The sequence below is a fragment of the Diabrotica virgifera genome, chromosome 3 (genome assembly GCF_917563875.1).
Source record: "Diabrotica virgifera virgifera chromosome 3, PGI_DIABVI_V3a".
Taxonomy (NCBI): Eukaryota; Metazoa; Arthropoda; class Insecta; order Coleoptera; family Chrysomelidae; genus Diabrotica; species Diabrotica virgifera.
The window spans coordinates 259,839,861-259,862,594 of NC_065445.1; the positions used below are offsets into that span (position 1 = coordinate 259,839,861).

At 33.3% G+C, this 22,734-nt stretch overlaps 1 protein-coding gene across 7 annotated transcripts in view; it reads left to right on the forward strand.

The window, feature by feature from the left end:
• LOC114324758 (uncharacterized) overlaps positions 1-22,734 on the forward strand; it is a 1,163,158-nt gene that overhangs the window by 111,575 nt on the left and 1,028,849 nt on the right. For all 7 annotated transcript variants that reach the window (XM_050646138.1, XM_050646134.1, XM_028272597.2 and 4 more), the window contains one exon: positions 20,872-22,583. In XM_050646138.1, coding sequence (XP_050502095.1) covers positions 21,017-22,583 — 1,567 coding nt within the window. In that variant the 5' untranslated portion in view covers positions 20,872-21,016. The remainder of the gene's footprint in view (positions 1-20,871; positions 22,584-22,734) is intronic.

Genomic DNA, 22,734 nt, shown 5'->3' on the forward strand with positions numbered 1-22,734 from the left:
GTAGACGTTAATTAAAAATAGCTCCAGGTAACAGAGCAAGACAATTGATCTCCATATTACAGAATGATAAACGTTGTTTTTTAAAAATTTTAGACCAGTTTTTCGTGTTTTTTTCTGATTGAATGATTAACTTAAAATTCGAAAAATAATATTGGATTGTTTATGGTAGGGGAGCCCAAACGGGGATTTTTGCTGTTACTCGAGAGCGTCAGATTATCACATGGAGAGACATATTGTACCCTGTAAATGTACTTCTACCATACTATATTGGCTCTTAATACAGGGGACTTCGTTAAGGGGTGTCCGAAAAAATCTACCATAAGAAAAACAATCTAAATCGTCAGATTAAGATAAGGTAAGTTAACTACATGCAAAATAGTGTATTTTTCAAAAATCTGACGATTTGTGCGGGGCGTAAGAAAATGGTTGAGTCACAAAATTTCACAAATGAACGTTTCGAAATGAACGTCAGATCGAAAAACTAAAAAATAAGACTAAACAAGACCCCCCACGGAGCTGGGGTGGGGGTTACTTTAAAATTTTAAATAGGAGCCCCCTATTTTTATTGCAGATTTGGATTCTTTACGTAAAAGTAAGCAACTTTTTTCGAGACTTTTTTCGAATAATGGATAGATGGCGCTATAATCGGAAAAAATGATTATTGAAAATGTAAAATTAAATTAAAAAATGGAAAATCCCACTTTATGGAAAACCTACTTAACATTTTTTGGTTTTAGGACCTACTCTTCACAACCCAATCGGTCCCCATAACGCTCGAGTAACTGCAAATTTAGCACACTTTCCTCCCCTACTATTAGGATAAACAATGTTTTAGTTAATTCGTGAAAACAAATAGTTTTACACTTTCGTTTCCATACGAACATTTTTAAAATTAGTTTAAAAACGGTAAAAAACAAAACATATTTTTTAATATTTTTGAATTTTAACATTCGATTTTCAAAATCTATTTATTTTTATGCGTTCACAATATGAAAATGAACATCACTTTATGCATGCTTGAACTGTGACAAATATTGACTAATGATCCCACAGATGTCTCCATTGTCTCATTATCTTTAACGTAATTTTGTTACGTACCTGCTGCTGTCAAAATACAAATATTTTCTTACAACAATTTTAAAATATATAAATAGTTTTATAAATAAGATAGAATTTTACACTAATAGACCAATACACGGCATAATTTTGCTTAAAATATTTTTTTTCTTTAGAAGAATAGGTATGTGACATCAAAAATTATGTTTAGCAAGTTATTGAGATGACATTTCTATCCAGACGTTGACACAATTCTTAGACTGTTTTTAAAATAAGTTGTTTTACTTCTGGTGAACTTTTCTTTTTGGTAAAACAAACAATCTTTAATAATCTTTCCTTGATTCTTGATATCACTTGGTATAAATAACAGGTACTAAGTCGAATTATACTCAAGGTTCGAGTTCGAGAGCATTTAGAAAATACCAAATGAGGAAAGCATTGAAGATACTTGGAGGCAGATTCAACCGTCCCTTGTGGAGCTTAATGAAAACAAGTTAAAGAAAGATAAGACCCCACAAAAATACTGGATAACATACTACATTAAACCTAGTGAACGAAGAGGTACTAATGAGTGGCCAGCTAGATCGCCAGACCCTACGCCTTTCGATATTTTTTCTGTGGGTTTGCCTCAGGAACAAAATATATGCAACTCAGCCAACTAGCATTGTAGCAAGGTTCACTGCAGAAATACAAAATATTTCACTTCAAACTTTAAACAAAGTTCAGGAAGAATTTTATATGATCTATACACGACATAGTTCGTTAAGATCAGGTTAAGATCGTTAAGATTAGGTCCAAAAGAATTGTGTTCATCTCTCGGTACGGTGGCGCCCAAAATCCGACATCCAAAATCCCGACAGCCAAAATCGCCAAAACACCGACACGCCAGAATCCCGACACGCCATAATCCCGACAAGCCAAATCCCGACATGTAACAATCCTCGCATAAGCAAAAATCCCGACCACTACATTTTGAATATTTATTGTTTCCTTTTCAAATGCAATACCAAATCATATTATACAGTATTGAAATTGAAAAATTAATTACTTACTAATAAGTACGGGTATTAATTATAATGTATTTTAAAAGGAAAAAATCATTAAACACTACATTCTATAATACAATGGCTATACTTACTGAAATGGAAGGTTGTAAGTGACATGATAATATCTATTATATGAAAGTAAACTTGAATTCAGGATTGGATTATACATATTATTGGTCTATATATGGTGAGGCAGATAAAGGGCCTATTAGAAATATCTCGAGGGGGTTTTGAAGACTGATCTATTTAATGAAAATATTTTCATCTGTTTGGTACTTCCGGTTATACCGGAAGTTGCTTATAACTTTTTTTAATGGGACACCCTGTATATTTTTACATTTTTGGATTCTCCTTGATTTCTTATTTCTTAAAATATGAGGTTTCCTAATATTATACAGGGTAGTTTAAAAGATAATTACGTTTTTTTATCCATTTCGTAGCAACTTTCACACCCTGTAGAATTGTAGTAGTTTGAGATCAAAATCTCTATTTATGTTCAAAGGATTTTTAATATAGTCTGCTATTGTTAATAATTATTAGTATAGCTAAATTTTTAATTTTAGTATAGAGGGTGGGTCGAAACTGGGAATGAGTATTTTCTGAGTTTTCTTAAATAGAACACCCTATATTTTAGTATTAAAATGAAATGATATTTTATGGTACTTTCTTACTTCTCAAGTATCCCTTATACCTAATTGCTTTAATTTGTGCTTAATTGTTAATCGCACCAACAACCTTAACTACGTAGGTATTTTGATAGGTCAACCATTATTGGTAATTTTAAGTATCAGTCTAGATTAATATGTATTTATTTCCAAAAATTTATTAGTGATTGAATATTTTCACGGCCAAAATAATAAAATTTCACTTATTTTGTGTTGCAATTAATGTTTGGCTTTAATCACCAATAACTCACAAACTAAAGCAGTTAGGTACAGGGAAGGCTTAAGAAATTAAAAAGTACCAAAAATAACATTTCATTACAATACTAAAATACAGGGTGTTTCATTTAAGAAAACTCAGAAAATACTAATTCCGAGTTTCGACCAACCCTGTATACTAAAATGAAAAATTTACCTATACCAATAATTTTTAACAATAGTCGACCATATTTAAAATCATTTGAACATAAATAAAGTTTACTATTTCAAACTATTACAATTCTACCGGGTGTGAATATTGCTACGAAATTAATAAGAAAACGTAATTATCTTTTAAACCACCCTGTATAATATTATAAAACCTTATATTTTAAGAAAAAAGAAATCAAGAAGAACCCAAAAAAGTAAAAATATACAGGGTGCCCCATTTAAAAAAACGAAGTTACAATCAAATTCCAGTATAACCGGAAGTAGCAAAGAGTCCAAAATATTTTCATTAAATAGTTCACACCTCAAAACCCCTGTATTCCTATTTTCATGATTCTCTTAGCTTTAGTTTTAGAGATATATCTAATAGGCTCTTTATCTGCCTCACCCTGTATATTGACAAAAAAAATAATTTAATTCATATACCCATGTTAGAAACTTTATTTAGAAAATTAGTTCATATTAAATGGGAAATACTTTTGTTTAGTAACAAAAAAATAAAAAACAGATGGCCATAAACAAAAAACCGGAAATAAATGTAATTAAAGTCGAACCCGCTTATTGGAATAGCCGTCGTGCCAAGAAAAAGTATTCCTATAACAGGGATATTCTAATAAACGATCATAAAAGCCTAGTAAAAACGTTTTGGGACTTCAAATTTCTATTCCTTAAACCGGGATATTCCTTTAACCGGTATTTTAATAAGCGGGTTCGACTGTATATGTTAAAAAGGACTTATTAATGGATTTTGGGGTAGACCCCTCTCGGTATAATGCTACATTCTGAGAGTTGATATACAATGTGTAGGGGAGACTAGTGGGAAATATAATTTTGATCTCTGTCTTTCAAGTGAATACAATGTTATTATCTCTGTTAGCTATTTCGCTAATTTTGGAATCTCTTTTTCTTTTTCCCTCTAATTCGTTCAATTTTGTACATAGGCTTCCCCTAGTTTCCTCCATTCGGTTCTGTTTGTGCTTTCTGTTTCCAGTGCTTTCCTTCTATTTTTCTAATGTCATCTCCCCTGATGTGAGTTTTTGTTGCATCTCACCCCACCGTGGCCAAAAGGGTTTAATTATTTCCTTTTGCCTAATTGGACAAACGCAAATATTTTTGGACCATACGCATGTCCCGTCCTTCGATATAAACTAAACAGTGAACTATTAGGAGAACTGGTTCTAATATTTAATTTGGTCTGGTTTTAAAGATAATAATTAACACGATAGGAAGGGTTGTTCACACGAGAATAAAAGCAATAAGCGACAAAAACATTTATTAAAAACAACGAGTTTGACAAATAAGCGTCTTAACGATAAATTGTCTTAGTAGCGAAAGAGAGAGAAAAGAGTATTTATTATACACATTAAGTACCGTCTTAAAATTTAGCGTGCGAGAGAGTTATTGCGAGCGAGAGAACAACAGAGAAAAGAACTAATCGCTTTGAACGCTAAGGAGGGACTGGCGCAATTCTATTCAAATCACTGCATTATTATCTTTGATAGTTTACACTATTCGGCCTGAGCAAAGTGACCTGCTTACCCCGAAGACGATAAAAATGCAACCATATTTCTATTTTATGAAACACACAACGCTACACTCAAGTTTTTCAGAGAATTAAATCTTTTAAACACAATACAGATTGTCCCAACAGATTTACAGAAAGATATTTTTATAAAAGCGAATTAATGTAAATAATTGTTGTTTTCACAACATCCCCCTCATCTCATCTGGGGTCGTCCTTTTGCTCTCTTTTCTGTCCATGGTCTTTATTGTTCTTCTTCTTCTTGCAGTACCGTCTCCTATCGGAGGTTGACTACCATCACAGCAATCTTAACTTTGTTGGCTGCAGCTCTGAACAACTGTTTTGAACTGCACCCATACCACTCCCTTAAATTTCGCAAACAGGAAATCCTCCTACGTCCCACATCTCTCTTTCCCGAGATTTTTCCTTGGATTATGAGTCTTAGCAGAGAGTACTTTTCTCCTTTCATTATGTGACCTAGATATTCCAGTTTTTTCGTTTGTATGGTTTTTATGACTTCGCATTACTTCCCCATCTTCAGCAAAACATCTTGATTTGTTACTCTTTCTGTCCATGTTATTTTCCAAATTCTCCTGCACCACATCTCGAATGCCTCAATGTTTTTGATGTTTATCTTTTTCAGTGTCCAAGCTTCCATGCCGTACAGCAGAACGAAGAAAACATAGCACCTTAACATTCTCGTTCTTAAGTTTATATTTATGTCCCGGCTGCATAGGAACTTTTTCATTTTGACACACGATTGTGTCGCTATCTCTATTCGCCTCTTGATTTCTCTTGTCTGGTCATTAGTATCAGTGAACCAAACTCCTAAATATTTTTAGGACGTAACTCTTTCAACTGGCTGATTATTTATGCTTAAATTCACATTGCTGTATAGCTTCTTTGTTATAATCATGAATTAAGTTTTTTGATGTTCAGTTTTAGACCATACTTATTTTGGAATGAATGTTTATGTTTTAGCGTGTCATCAGCGTATCGTATATTGTTAATTAACTCTCCGTTAATGTTCATACCAATCTTTTGCTCTAGGAGCGCTTCCTGACATATCGTTTCGCTATATATATATTGAATAGTAGTGAAGAAAGCACACAACCCTGACGCACACCTCGACGAATCTCAATTTCTTCGGTTAACTCATTATCAACCTTGATTTTTGCTGTTTGTTCCCAGTACAACCTGGATATGATGTTAATGTCGCGACTGTCGATGTTTATGCTTCTTAGGATTTCATACAGCTTTTGGTGTCTGACTTTATCGAAGGCCTTCTCAAAATCTATGAAACTTACGTAGAGGTCTTGGTTTACATCCAAACATATTTGCATTAACACACTCAGACCAAACAAAGCTTCCCGTGTTCCCAGTCCATTTCTGAATCCAAACTTTGTGGCGCTTATGTCCTCTTCTAATTTATTAAATATTCCTTTGTGAATTATTTAAAAAAATACTTTTAGTGTGTGGCTCATCAATGCCATAGTTCTGTGGTCTGAACACTCTCTGGCGTTATTCGTCTTCGGAATTGTGACAAAAGTAGAGGAGAGCCATTTCTTTGGTATGATGCCTGTTCTATAAATTGTGTTATAGTGTCAGAAAAGGATATAGATAAAAACGAGAAAGTTTAAGAACACCGTTTTTCAGACCGGAAGAGTGCATAATAATTATATTTACTGTTTTTAAATGACTTTTAGTTTGTTATCCAGGTGCACTCTCTTATAAACGTCCTTATCTTTATTTTAAGAAAAGCCCAGTCTGTGTTTATTTGTATATATTCCTCGAAAGTCGATGGAAACTAGGAAGTCTGCTTAATGCATTTTCGTAGACTAACACTCGAGTTCCGTGTCTTTTTCACTGACCTACTTTACTATAAATATATTTCGGGAAGATTACCGGAGAACTTAGAAGTAATTATTTTCGATTTTACGTGCGGCTAGCACATGCCAAGAAATATGAGTTTAAAATAAAAAGATTGTAAACAAACCTTGAAAATATTTTACGGTGACGACACAGATTTCGTTCCTTAAAGGGCTTGCCATAGTGCTAAAATGCTAAAAAATTTAATTAAATGTAACTGCTGATAGTCCACAGTATATCGTCCTTTTTGGAAGGTGATTATAAAAGTCTTAAAAATGGTCTTAACTGGTGTAATTTAATAAAAAATTTTCTTCTTGGTGAAAGGTATATTAGTTTAAAAAGCCCTAAAGGGCTACAAACATATGAACAAAACGTTTTCGCTCTGTAAGAAGAGCATCATCAGTGTTACAAGAACATGGTGAGCCAACCAAAAAATATAAAGGTCAAAGCCTTTCAAAAAACAGACAAAAGTCTTATATAAATGAAAACATCGAAAGATCCAAAGAATGGATAAAATTAATAAGGATACGGCCCTAGGGCAACATATGACTCCCACACGTTGTAAGTGGGTCAAAAGGTAACTAGGTCATTCTGTTATAAGAGGTGGCAGCCCAACTAATAGGGCTTTTAAAAAGGCCTTTAGGGCTTTTTAAACTAATATACCTTTTACCAAGAGACAATTTTTTATTAAATTTCAAATGTAATTAATGGTATACATACAGCCAACTATAGGAAGTTCTTCCTTGTGGGTCTTAACTGCTTCGTTTGAGCTTTCTGAAAAATTTCTGAAAAACTTTAGAGTGCAGGTTGGACGCGTTTCCATGTCTCGCGTCATTATTTACGTTGTCGGACTAACGAAACGCGGCTGCAAATTTGTCGGACAAGAGATCTACCATCTTTATTAATTAAATATAAGTATTTTAAATTGAAAATTAAAATGTATAAACATTTTCAATTTCTTTGCAACACGAAAATGCAGCAGCTGCATAAAACTCTGGTTAAATCGGAGAGTGAAGGAAGAGTCTATACGGTTTCGGAGGTTTTTTCCTCCTTATCAGTAGTCCCATATCCTCTTCTCTCCGATTTCCCCAGGCATCACAATTTGGGCCTTTCCGAATTGCAAAGAACAAAATGTCACGGATGTACTAGAAGAGCCATCTACCGAAAAACAAAGTAAGTTATCAATCGAAGTAGCACAGAAAACGACAATAAATATCGTTCCTATGCCACCAGATTGACAACAGGTGAAATACTTTCTTTGGTTGCAACCTTCCGAGATTTTCAAAAATTACAAATCATACAGGATGCCGAGGAAACTAAGATAAGGGAATTTTAAAATAATTCACAACCCATCTGCTCAGCGTAGCAAAAGTTCCAACAAGAAAGATTCCTTAGTACTCAACAAAAGAGTAAATGAATTAAAATGTATAAACATTTTTAATTTCTTTGCAACACGAAAATGCAGCGGCTGCATATTATGGTTCTGGTTAAATCGGAGAGTTAAGGATGACGAGTGGAAAAAACCTCCGAAACCGGTATATACTCTTCCTGTAATCTCCGATTTAACCAGAGTATTATGCAGCTGCTGCATTTTCGTGTTGCAAAGAAATTGAAAATGTTTATACATTTTAATTCATTTATTCTTTTGTTGAGTACTAAGGAATTTTTCTTATTGGAACTTTTACCACGCTGAGCAGATGGGTTGTGAATTATTTTAAAATTCTCTCATCTTTATTTCCTGGGCATCCTGTATGATTTATAATTTTTGAAAATCTCGGGAGGTTGCAACCACAGAAAGTATTCCACCTGTTATCAATCTGGTGATATGGGAACGATATTTATTATCGTTTTCTGTGCTACTTCGATTGATAACTTACTTTGAAAATAAAGAATTTTGTAATAACAAAACTAAAGCGCTAGAATGGCATCTTGCGGGTGTCGGACTCTAAGATTTTGGCATTACAGCACTCTTAATTCCCATAAAATAAAGTTTTCCATATGGATAAAACTTACAGGGACATACTGTATATCGATTGATTATCTTGGTATCGATATATTCGAATATAAATATCGATACCCATTCGAATGGAGTATCGCAAAATTCTTGCATAAATGTAACATTGTAACCTAATGGGTATTGGTTATTGAATAAAAAACCGAACACCGCTTTTTGGAATAACCAGTTTTTTTGACGGGTTATAACCGCCAGGTTAAACGGTCAGTAAAAAACCGCTATAACCGAAAACCGGTGTTTTGTCAACAGCCGCCATCCCTACTAAGCTTACTTGACTTCCAATGGAATAAACTGGAAATTGATGACACTGAGGGACAAACTACAGCACCTGGCGAAAAATTTCTCACCGAAGGCTATATCTCAATTGATCTTAATAATGTCTTCAAGTTGGCACCTTGATTTTAACCTTGCTCTCAGCGATTGTTAAATAAAAAACCTTCCAATTTTACTAGCGACGGCTCTCAACACAAAAAAAGATTGGTCCTTCTTTATTCTCATCGCAGAGACACTAAATTTTTTCGCCGAAGTTTTAAGATGAAAATTTAATGTTTATAATAAATATAATAATATAATAATACTTTACAATAAAAACCTATTGTTATGATGTGATTTTTGAATTGTTACATATTAATGTAAATATGATTGGCACCGTTCTATGAATACTGGATTACTGGAAAACAGCTTAAATGTTCGTTTGCATATGGATTTTGTTAAAATTACCTATCGATTTTAAAAATTCGATCACATTACTGTTCATACCTACTCATAATATAAGCTAATTAATGCAAACTAGTAAATGCTTTTAAATTCCAATTTTGTTCGTTAATAGTATTAATAATTGAAGTATTAAATTAAACTGAACTGCTATTTTAACAATATGCTAGTCACGGTTTTGAATTTCGTTATGCAGTGTATATAAACTTGCATGATTTCCAGGAATAGTTAATAATACTTTTGCTAAATACTGCAACATTTAATTTTGTTTTAATAAAAGTCACCAAATTAGTGTTGAGAGGTGCGAATTGCGCAAATTTTAGGAAAAGAATGTACAAGAGGAGACAAATTAGAGCCGTAGCATAATTATCCAGCTTTGCTGCAAATGTATTTTTAATGAAAAAAAGGGGTACAATAGGCGGTACTGTAGACTAGCAGGAAGCTTCTTATTATGTTTTCCTGTATTTTTAAAATTCAAATATTTTTAAAATTAAGTACAACAATTTTATTATTTATTTCTTTTTACTTTGTATTAATTATGCGGCAGTTTTAATTGGCATTTGATCTAGCCAAAACCACGTTATACAGGGTGTCCCGAAAAGATTGGTCATAAATTATACCACACATTCTGGGGTCAAAAATAGTTAGATTGAACCTAACTTTCCTTAGTACAAATGTGCTCATAAAAAAGTTACAGCCCTTTGAAATTACAAAATGAAAATCGATTTTTTTTGCAATATATAGAAAACTATTAGAGATTTTTTATTGAAAATGGACATGTATCATTCTTTTGGCAGGAACATCTTAAAACAAAATTATAGTGAAATTTGTCCATCACATAAAAATTTTATGGGGGTTTTGTTCCCTTAAACCCCCCCAAACTTTTGTGTACGTTCCAATTAATTCATTATTGTGGTACCATTAGTTAAACACAACGGTTTTAAACCTTTTTTGTCTCCTAATATTTTTTCGATAAGCCGGTTTTTATCGAGTTGCAGCTTCTTTTTAATATATTTACATAAAAATTTTATGGGTATTTTGTTCTTTTAAACCCCTCAAATGTTTGTGTACGTTAATTAAACACAGTGTTTTTAAAACTTTTTTGTCTCTTAGTCTTTTTTTGATGTCACCTTTTATCGAGATGCGGCCTCTTTTTCAAAATATACCTAAAAATGTAAATTATAAATAAACTTTCAGATTATTAACAGGTCTTTAATTATTCGTACTTAACCATATAAAAATATGTGGTGGATTCGACAAATATTCAAAATATCTCGATAAACACTTGCTTATCGAAAAAGTACTGAGACAAAAAAGTTTTTTTCAAAACATTGTATTTAACTAATGGTGCCACAATAATAATTAAATTGCAGCGTACAGAGAAGTCTGGGGGTGTTGAAGGGAACAAAACCCCCATAAAATTTTTATGGGGTGTACAAATTTCACATTAATTTTTTTTAAGGTTTTACTGTCATAAGAATGCCAAATGTTCATTTTCAATAAAAAATCTCTAAGAGTTTTCGATATATGCAAAAAAATCGATTTTCATTTTGTAACTTCAAAGGGCTGTAACTTTTTTTGTGTGCACTATTGTATATAGATAAATGAGGTTCAATCAATCTATTTTTGACCCCAGAATCTGTGGTATAATTTATGACCAATCTTTTCGGGACACGCTGTATAAAATAATATAGTTGTGACAGGTACTCGCAGTCCTCGAAAAAATGTACCGATTTATAATAAGGGATACATCTTTTTAGTTTCATACCAAAAACCATGGTTTCATTTTTACCCGTCTTTTTGTTGGACTGCACATACATGTCAACAATTTCTAGTTTTATATTTCAAAGGTATTTCAATTAATTAATTTTTTTAAATATTAGATTAATTATGCATCGTTTGTGTAATCAATAATAAAAAAAGTCTGCCATTCTGTCAGAATAAAAGAAAAACATATACTAAAGTTGTTTCAAATGTTTGTTTCACATTGTGAAAAATTTGTACATCATTTAAAATGTTTGAAACTTACGACAAAAATTGGCAACCTCACACACACGCTGTCATAGTTCAATGCAAAGGTTATAATAAAGACAGCAAAGTATTAAGTAGTAGATTCATTATTTTGGTGAATATCAACCACTATTTCATTATAGTAGTATTCTAATAAAAACTGTTAATAAAAACATAAGCTGCTTGTTCTGGACATCGAAGTAAAAAGCGAAACTAAACAAAAATATCGGAGAGGACCACAAAAAATCAAATGGTGGCTGTTGAAAGATGAGAAAGAAGGTCTATTCAGGAGAAGAATAGTAGAAGAAATATGTTGGAACATGAAAGGAAGCCCTAATACAATTTGGAGAAAAATGGCCAGTAGTATTAGAGAGACTGCTATTGAAATACTTGGGAAAACGTCAGGAAAAAAGTTTGAGGATAAAGAGACTTGGTGGTGGTCAAACGAAGTACAAGGAAAAATAAAAGAGAAGAGAAAATTATATAAAAAGTGGCAAGAAACCAGATCCGACACAGATCTTCAAAACTATATGGTGGCGAAAAAGGAAGCGAAAGTAGCAGTAGCAAAAGCCAAAGCAGAAGCGTATTCAAACCTATATGATCAACTTGATACCAGGGAAGGCGAAACGAAGATATATAAAATAGCCAAACAGAGAGCAAGGAAAGCAAAAGATTTTAATCAGATTAGATGTATCCGAGATGAAAATAATAAAATACTAGTTCACGAAAGGGAAGTCAAAAAGAGATGGAGAAAGTACTTTGACAGCTTATTAAATGAAGAATTTGACAGACAGCCTGTAGAGTCAACGGAGACAGTAGCAGCAATGGTCACCAAAATAACCAACGAGGAAGTGGCTCAAGCGCTTCAAAAAATAAAGAAAGGAAAAGCGGTAGGACCAGATGATATTCCTGGGGAAGTATGGAGAGCATTGGGAGAGACAGGAACAAGGTGGCTAGCAGGTCTATTTAATAGAATTATGGAAGTCGGACAAATGCCAGACGAATGGAGAAGCAGTATACTGGTACCTGTTTACAAAAACAAGGGAGATATACAACAATGTACAAACTACAGGGCTATAAAACTGCTTAGCCACATCATGAAAATATGGGAAAGAGTAATTGACAGACGGATACGTGAAGAGACCGAAATATCCGAGAATCAATTTGGCTTTATGCAGGGTAGATCAACAACAGATGCAATTTTCATTATAAGGCAGTTGATGGAAAAATACAGGAGTAAAGAAACAAACGCTCATATGGTATTCATTGATCTTGAGAAAGCATATGATAGAGTTCCTCGAGAGATTCTGTGGTGGGCACTCAATAAGAAAGGAGTCCCTGGTGAATATGTAAAGATTGTGAGGGATATGTATGAGGGAGTAACGACTAGTGTTAGGACAGGTGTGGGAGAGACTGATAAATTTCATGTTAAAGTAGGATTACACCAAGGCTCTGTGCTTAGTCCGTATTTATTCTCATTAGTTTTGGACCAGATAACAGCGAAACTACAGGGTAACATTCCATGGTGCTTAATGTATGCTGATGATGTCGTGTTAGTAGGAAATAGTGAAAGAGACTTAGAACAAAAACTGGAACAGTGGAGACAAGCTCTGGAGGAAAAAGGTTTAAAACTTAGTAGGACAAAAACAGAGTATTTGGAATGTTCATTTAAAGATGGAGCTACTACAAATAAAATGGTATCTTTGGATGGTGAAATGATTGTGAAAAGCAATAGTTTTAAGTACCTAGGATCGGTATTACAGAGTAATGGAGAAATAGATGGAGATGCATGCAGTAGAATTAGGGCTGGATGGATGAAGTGGAAAGAAGCGAGTGGTGTGTTGTGTGACAGAAAAATTCCAATGATGCTGAAGGGAAAATTCTATAAAACAGCCATAAGACCGGCTATGATGTACGGAACTGAATGTTGGGCAGTGAAAAAGAAAGAGGAACAACGAATGCATGTGGCGGAAATGAGAATGCTTAGATGGATGAGTGGAGTGACAAAGAAGGATAAAATTAGAAATGAGTATATTAGGGGAAGTCTAGGTGTGGCACCAATTGATGCCAAAATGAGAGAGCATAGGTTAAGATGGTTCGGTCATGTTCAACGTCGAGACGTTAATCACCCAATACGAAGAATAGCTGAAGTGCAGATTCCTGGAAGGAGTAGGAGAGGAAGACCAAAGAAGACCTGGGGGGAGGCGATAAGGCAGGACATGTTGGTAAAGGGGATTAACATTGATATGACCCAAGACAGAATTGTGTGGAGAAATGCAATTAGGGAAGCCGACCCCGCATAAGGATAAGGCAAAGAGAATGATGATGAGTATTCTAATAAAAACTATGAAATATTCCGCCCTAATATGATAAATAAAAGGTTAGTCGGAATAATTATATAGTTTTGTTTTATAGTTAAATGAAATATTCGCATTTGTATAACGGACTCCCTTTGTTGACTAAATTGACTCTTCCATCTAATTCACATGTTTCTGTCGGTCATGGCGATTTTTCGTTTAACTATAGAAAAAAACTAATAAAGCGTGGCTATAAAAGCTTCGTTTTAAAAAATCATAAATCTTGTAGTGCTATTTTAGTGCTTTTTTACAGTGCCATACTAGGCATATTACGGTAGGCCATAAATATGGAAAAAGTTGAGTTTTTTTATTTTAATTAACAGCCATAATATTATTACTGGGATTATCAATTTTGTGTAGTCTCTATATTGAGAAAATATCTTGCTACAAACTAAGTTTGATTTCATTTCTCTTCAAAGAAATCCAATAAAAGCAAAAATTATACTGAATTTAAAGTCATTCCGCCATATCTGCATATTTCTGGGGACACAAAAGCAAAAATTACACTGAATTTAAAGTCATACTGGCATATCTGCACATTTTTTTTTTTGATTTAATCAATTTACGATTTATTTACAACTACATAGTAGGTATTTAATAAGCAGTAATTATCTAAATGTTATTTGTTATTCATGCATAAGGTGGCGTTGAGGAGAACCAAACTGACTTTAAAAATGGAAAATATTGCATGTGAAAACTATAAAATGCTCTGGTGAAAAATATTCATTTTGCAGATATGCTGGTTTAATTTCACAGCGACGACAGCGGCGTAGACAGCTGGCTACTTAACTGACATTTGGAACAATTTTACTGCATTAATGAAAATGAAATTAAATTGAAAGCAAAAAAATATCCGAAAACTGTCCCTGTTCCAGGATCCCGATCAGATACAATGTCGCTGATTGACGCGTTTGATATTTCTGGGAGTGTCGTGCGATTAAACAGCGTCATTCTCAACGTTCGCCAACTCTTTGGTGACATTTGTCGATGACGATATCTTCCTGGACAGCGATACAGAATCCACACAATATTCAAACACGTAGAGATGTAAAAATAGACGTTTCATATCTAGAATTAAAAGCGTTAGGTAAACAATTTGTATAAATAGCTCGGCTGTGATATGCGAAATCATTTTATTAATAAGTTGTTGAAATTGTGTTCGAGGGACTGTGACCGAGAACATATTTAAATTTCGAGGTTACGTCTTTTAATACAATTTAAGAGAAAAATCCAGTTAATCTATGGTAAACTGTTATAGATTAGTTGTAGAAAACTAACTGTTATAGAAAAGTACCGTAGAATGGAATGACTTCAGTTCTCTCATAACTCTCTACTCTAATACATTAAACTTCAGATGACCAAGGGGGTAAATTTTGACCCCAATGTATGTTTTTATTTAATAAATTCAGAAATATTTTCAATTTTAAACTCATTATTTTTTATTTGACTTAAATATGATTCTAGGTATTACCCTCATATTTTGTAATAAAAAATTGCCTATATTTTACGAAAAAAAAATTCTGAATTTGGGGTCAAAGACGAACTCCATTGGCATTCAATATTCCAATTTTATATTGAGTAAATAGGTACCGTCTATTATGTGGAATTGTTTGTAAGAAACATTCCAATATTGAAAAAAAAAATTGTTTGTTAAACCTGTAGCGACGTAAATTAGTGTATATTTTAAACTTTCTTTAGTTCCATATTCAGAATGATCATTTCTGTTCTTGTCCAGTTGTAATTAAATTATGTTTTACTAATGTTTATTTATCATTTTTTATTGATACAATACTAACATTATAATTACGAATACATTATTTTATTTCTTAAAACAACTTATTTTTTTGTCTATTGTCATTTTTGACTGGGGGTCATTTTTTACCCACGTTGGTCGTCCGTGTAACAAAAAAAGGTTGGTCATCGGAAGGTTAAAACCTGTGTCAACGGACACTTGTACTAACTACCAGTCCAAACCAATTATAATATATGCTTCTTTTTCTTTAAGTACCGTCTCCCAGTCGGAGGTTGGATATCATCATCACTAGGGAGCGGATTTATATGCGATCAATTTTGATGAAATATGCGCATATACATGCAGTAAAAAATTACGAAATATGCGCAAGGTATGCACAAAAGTTCAAAAAATGCGCATATCGAGAAACCACAAATATAATGTTCCATTCTATTCTAGGGGGATTTTTTAAAGGGTGGGGGGCAATCTTATTATTATGTTTCAAATAAAATTATTCTTTATATATGCAGTTTATTCACATTTTTTACAAAAACTGATACCAATGGTTACCTATTTAAAATAAAACATCAATATCACTATTATATCTTCGATTATAATTCACTACAATGTATTTTTCCAAATTTTTTACGAGGAAACATTTTCTTTGATCAGATAAAATATTTTTATAACTAGAAAAAATCCTTTCAACATCAACAGAAGTAACTGGGACGTATTTAAAATAATTTGTTAAAGCCGAAAATTCTGCGCCAAAATCAATTTCAACATTTCCATTAAGGTGAAACAGTAGCGATCAACAGGTAGCGAAAACGCCTTCCAAGATTGCGGCTGTAATTTTGAATATTTTTTCGAGATATTTGGCACACGTATTCGTAATATAATAAAGAATGGCGGTACAGAGCCGAATTTGAAAAATATTTTAATATGTGGAAATTACTCTGTAATTAAATACAATATGAAAAAAACGAGCCTGTACCGCCATTAAGAAGAACAAAAAATACACTTTCTTCAAATAAACTTTTTTATCCGATGCCTAGATTTTGTGTCATTTTGGAACTACTAAGGAAATAAAAGATTTTAGTAGTTCCAAAATGACACAAAATCTAGGCATCGGATAAAAAAGTTTATTTGAAGAAAGTGTATTTTTTTGTTCTTCTTAATGGCGGTACAGGCTCGTTTTTTTAATATTATATTTAATTACAGAGTAATTTCCACATATTAAAATATTTTTCAAATTAGGCTCTGTACCGCCATTCTTTATTATATTACGAATACGTGTGCCAAATATCTCGAAAAAATATTTAAAATTACAGCCGCAATCTTGGAACGCGTTTTTGCTACCTGTTGATCGCTACTGTTTCCTCTTAAAAATTTCACATATTTTGTCCTCCAAAGGAGCCGTTTAAAGACGGGATCTGATCTAAAGCATGAATATTTCAATTTCCGTTAGAAAATCGTAAATCTATGGTTAAAGGTGTAAATTCTCTTAACAATAGGGGATTTAAAAGAATCACCAGAATTATAGCTATTATAGCTGGGATACAAAAATAGTACTAAATATAATAAAAGTAAATAAAATTCGGATTTCCCGGTAAACCATATTTCATCATTTTAATATCCTATACAATCATTTTATAACGGCGTACTATAAGCACTCTAAGTAATTACTTTGTGTAAAGATCAGGTATTTTCTAAGAAGAAATGAAAAGGCAGGGAGTGAGCCGTCTCTCTTCAGGTAGTTCTCGAATTAATAGATACGACAGCCTGTGCGGGGAAAAATTTTGTTTCGAATTAAAAAATTTAAATTTTTTTTGGACTTAAATGTTTTTTTCTGCAACCGTGTTAAAAATGCAATTTTTAGCACTCCATACGAGCGTTAAAAATGCTACTTTAAGGCACTAGTGCTTTAAAAATTGTTTAAGGCACTGCAGTTCGTATTGACCGTATATGCAGTTTTGATGTAATGTCAAAAAAATATAAAATTGGAATGTCAGTCAAGTTCAAGTAAAAGTTTTTGTAGCTATTGTTCTGTATTTACGTTTGTAGAAAAATATTGTATGATGCATGTTAAAAAGTACATTTTTAAGGCACTCATGTGAATTGCAGAACTCGCTTTCGCTCATTCTGCAAACTTTTACATGCGTGCCTTAAACGTGTACTTACGTGTATCATAAATAACTATTAAATAGGCACAAAATATGCATGTTTCTTTAAATTAAAAATATGCAAAATTTAGTAGTCCTCAAATATGCGAAACATGCATGCAATATGCATTTAGCATAAAATCCGCTCCCTAATCATCACTATCATTACTCTATCTACCTCTATTCTGAAGACTTCTACAGAACTTTTCTTCTTCCTATACTCCTTCCTCCTCTTATCTTTCTCTGTATTATCAATCTTAGCATTTCATATCGCTGTCCTCTCATTACGTGTCCCAGATATTGTAACTTTCTTAATTTTATTGTGTTTATTACTTCGCATTATTTGCCCATTTCTCGCAATACTTTCGTGTTCGTTTTCTTCTGTGACCATTCTATTATAAGCATCCTTCTGTAACACAACATTTCAAATGACTCTAGCGTATTTATGCGTTATTGCTTCAATGTCCAGCTTTCAAGTCCATATTGCAGTATCAAGAACACGTAGCATCTCAAGGCTGGTAACAAGAAAGAAGAAGAAGAATTTCTGTTGGAGTGAATGCACAGAGAGTGATAAACTCCAACAGACGTAGGATAAACAAGATCTACTTAATGTAGCCAATGGAACAAAAATGTGTGGCTTCTACGTTGAAGAAGCCGAAGTAACTAAAATATTACTTTGCAGTAGTACTTGTATGGAAAGATGCCAAGACAAAGAGTATAGAATTGATATAGAAAGTGAGATGAAAAACAATATGAATAGATAGATGTAACTTGAATGGCTAGCTAAATACGCAAAAGAATGACCACTTGACAGTCAAGGAAGGATTCGGCCAATTTGCACGCCTATTTTTGCCAGACAGTAAATTAAAGAAAATGACAATAATGGCTAGAAAAGGAGCTATTAAGATAATGTTCAGAAAATAGATAGAGTAAATATAACACTATAATAAAAATAGAATAAATTTTTATTAAATATAACTACTAGATTTTCACAATCTCCGAGTTAAAACAAGTGACTAGTATGTGACTCTAACATGACAAGAAATGATAGATACTAGTGAAAGTCATTTACAGAATTACCGTACAAATATACTCTAAGAATAATCTTAATGAGGTTAGAAAATCAAAAAGAGGGTACCTCTAATATAGAAAGTACAACTCACCTAGGTTAGTAGAACCTTCACCAAATAATAATTGTTTATTATACGTACACCTTAATTAAATACTACCTGATAATATAAATACAATATAAAAATAACTCAATGTGAGTTGGGCAGGCACAAGCCTTTACCTAATAAATAAACCTACGGTTGGATACAACAGATCCTTTTTATAACTCGTGGTTTGTAATAATTACTTAACAAGTGAAACCAAACTCTATTCTGAGGGAATAGAGCCCAGAAGTTTATTTGAATTTAAAATTTAAAGTTAAATAAAGTAAATAATTGAAATTTTGAATATTATTTGAAGTTAATTTGAAGAATTTAATTTAAAAATAGACTAAAATATTGAAATAAGTTTAAATAGTTATAAAAAAGGGAAACCAGCATAAAAATAATCAAAATGAGAGTACAGACAATTATTGTAGGGGAAAATATCTGAGCTCAGAGATCTTTACCTTAGAGATTACGCAGTATGGGGAACGCTATCAATTAGATATTATGTTGTTCAAAAAAAATACTATAAAAATATGAAGCAGGAAAATTTGTGTGCAATTAAACTATACAAAAAAAATGTCCTGAATATCACAAAAAAACCAGTCTGTCTTTACTAAGAGCGCATCAAATGTCCCCAAACAAACCCCTTTTACACAATCTTCGAGCTGATGTAATGAGCACCCAGTGGTGCTAACTTTCGCTTGCAGCTGTCCTGCTGGAGGTACAGGAAGGCTGGTGGAAACAGCTGGAGGTACTTAAGAGGAGAAACAACTGGAAATGATCCAGGCTGGTGGCCCAGTGATCGTTGCTCGAGGAGTGGTCTGTCCTTGGTGGTGTTAGGTGGTTTTTAAGATTTCATAGTAGGTGCGGGGCGGAACTTTATGTAGCTATGCAGTACAATTATTCAAAGTCACACTGTTCACTGATGCTGGATGACTTCAATATAATATTTATTTTAATAAATCTGGAACTTAGAATTATATGTAAATAACCTAGTTCAACAACCCCGCACGCTATCTACTCAAAACCACTCCTCAAAGCACAATGGCGCGTTCAGTTCCACGGCCCAACAACCTCGTTGCAATTCTCCATATTTCTAGCTGTCAAAGTGGGGAAACCAATGTTGCCACGTTTAAATGTGACGTCAGCAAGCATTTAAAAATTCTGTGATGGGTTTAAGTTGTATTTTAATGAACATTGAAAGAAAATAATTCTGAAAATAATTAAATAATATTTTCAATAATTAAATAATATCTTCCAATCAATAATTGATTCTATAAGGGGCGGAACGTCACAGGCTCTTACTCTCAGTTCTAATCTAAGATCTTTGTTGCAGAGAATTGTTTTCATTTTTACAAACGCATTTCTTGTTGTTTCTATCCTACTCCTTATTTTTATTTTATGATCATTTTTCTCTGAAATCCAAGTACCCAGGTAAATATTATTTGTAAACCCTTTCTACTTTTACATTTCCCAAATGTATGCTTGTTTGTATGTTTGTTTTCTTAGTTATTATCATGTATGTGGTCTTTGCTATATTCATTTTTAGTCTATATTCTTCACAGAAACTGTATTTGTTTTGATTTAATAGTAATTGGAATTGTTCAGCAGAGCTTGCCATATTCACGGAGTCATCTGCATATCTTATGTTGTTAATCTTCTCCGTTATCATTCCTTAACTTTGAGATAGTAATGCTTTTTCAAAAATATCTTCACTGTATACATTAAATAGTAACGGTGACATAATACATCCCTGCCTAACTCCTCTCCTGATTTAAATCTCTAGACTGTTGTTGAGTTTAAAATTGTTTTTAAATAAATAAAATAAAGTATTGGACTAAATTGAAAAACTCTACTGTACAGGGAATAGCAAAATTCTTTATAACGATATATCTTGTTTGAATGCCATTGCCATTAAAAAATTAAGGTAATTATTACCCTGGCCTGGCGATAAAAAAAAATCAAAAATACCAAAAAAAATGTGCCCCCTTTAGGTATTTCGTAAATTAACATGTAACTGGGTTTTCCAAAAAATTTATTAAAAATTAGTTTTTGTATAGGCACCCAAACTTATTATTCTTATGTGCCTCAAACTTTTTTATGTAAACCCTTTATTAATACCAAACCCTTATCTTTTATTATAGATACCAACCGCACCAATGAGCTAAGCAAGAGCAAATCGAAACACACCCCCAGAACCCAAAAGTAGACGCATGAAACCTGCCAATCTAAAACCACCCCCTTCGGTAACCAAACGCAAGTCTTCGCAATGTGGGTGCCTTACAGAGCATGTATGTCATATTCCCGGCAGATGAAATAGTCTATCTGTCATATGGTCGCCTTATATATGTACCTTCAACCCCTGAACCTGAAAACCAACTACGAACTCCCCCCATCAGAACGTCCCTGGAAGACAATCAACTGTTTTACCCTGGTACATCTGAAAATAGTCCTAGCCAGAGAGAATCCATTGCCAGTAGTGAGTCCGATAAAGCTGTTAAATCCTTCAAGTCTAAAACTAAAGAAAAATCAAAAAACGACGTGTATAGTATTGGTAGTAAGAGTATAGATTTAGAAACTAGAGAATCCTCGGAAAAGATAAGAATCGACGGAATAACTTACGAACGAAGAAGATCTTCCGAACAACGCCAGAAATCTGAGCAACCAAGCACATCAGTTCAATCTAATCCAGCACCAGCAGCAAATCTCACTAATAAATCCAGTTTTTTTCTTAAAAGATATGCAACCAATCGAACTTCGAAGTATATTCCTTCGGAACCTAGTACATCTGGCTATAATAGTTTAGAGAGGAATAAATTTAACGAATCTGAGAACATACAACCCTTACAATCTACTGGAAGCTTAAATAGGTTTGGTACATTAAGGAAAGCTGCTTCTTTAAATAAAACAGAACCAACAATTGTTCAGAATTCAGATACGTCTAGATTCAGCACACCTCCTAGAGTTATTAAACCAAGAAGTCAACAAGAAGTGCAGAACATCGCAAATAGAAATTCAGCTGCAAAGGAGTCTACTTCATTTAATAGATTCAGTACCCCAAATCGATCAATAAAAACGAAAAGTCCTGTAGAAACTGAAAGTTTTGGATCTCGAACTTTAGAAGCTCAAGAATACAGTACAACCAAGGGTAAATCGCCAAACAAATTCCTAAAAAGTAGAGAAGCTGAAAACCTGAATAAATCCTTAGAAAGGGGCTCAACTGGTAATAGCAACAAGTCAAGTAAATCCAGTAAAAATAGTTCAAGTTCTTCTAAATCTGTAGGTGCTATTAAGACGAAACAAAGCGCAGAATCAAAAGAACTACTTTCAAGACCACGTACTTTTTCTGAGACAGCAAATTCCCCTAGTGCAGAGCCCAAGAAGAAACTAACTAATAGTAATTCCTTTAGGTCCTTTCTTAAGCCTTCCGCGTTGACCAAAGAAAAAGTTCCAGAACCTCCAGTGAGACCTGAACGCAAAAAAGACAAAAAAAGTGATAGTAGTGATGACAGACGACTGTCTTATTCCGATTATTTAGCTTTAAACAGAGAACGTGTACCTCGTAGTGATATAATAAACACAAGAAGTGATAAAGTACAACAACTGCGTGTGAAACCTATACCTATACCTAAACGTGAGAAATCCCCAGTGCTTAAGTTCTTTAGGGCTCAGTCTTCCAGCCCCAGAAATTTTGGCCGCGATAGGACAGCCTTCGATTTCGACGGGTTCTTCAAGCAAGAACCAGCGAGTCCTGGAAAGCTTTCCGTTAATTCTACACCTACTAAAAGTCCACCGATCAAAGGCATTCCTTTAAAAGCTTTTGGCTCTGAGGCTAACTTGGCAGGTCGTCAATCAGGTGAAGCAGAGTGAAAAGCGTGGTTAGTTTCTTAACAGTATATTAACTAATGAGTTTGTGTTTGGTTTTATCTATTAACAAACTGCTTTTTAGTAACTTTAGTGTGTTTTGTGCTATTTTAAATGTTAATTTTTACTACAAAAGATTATAA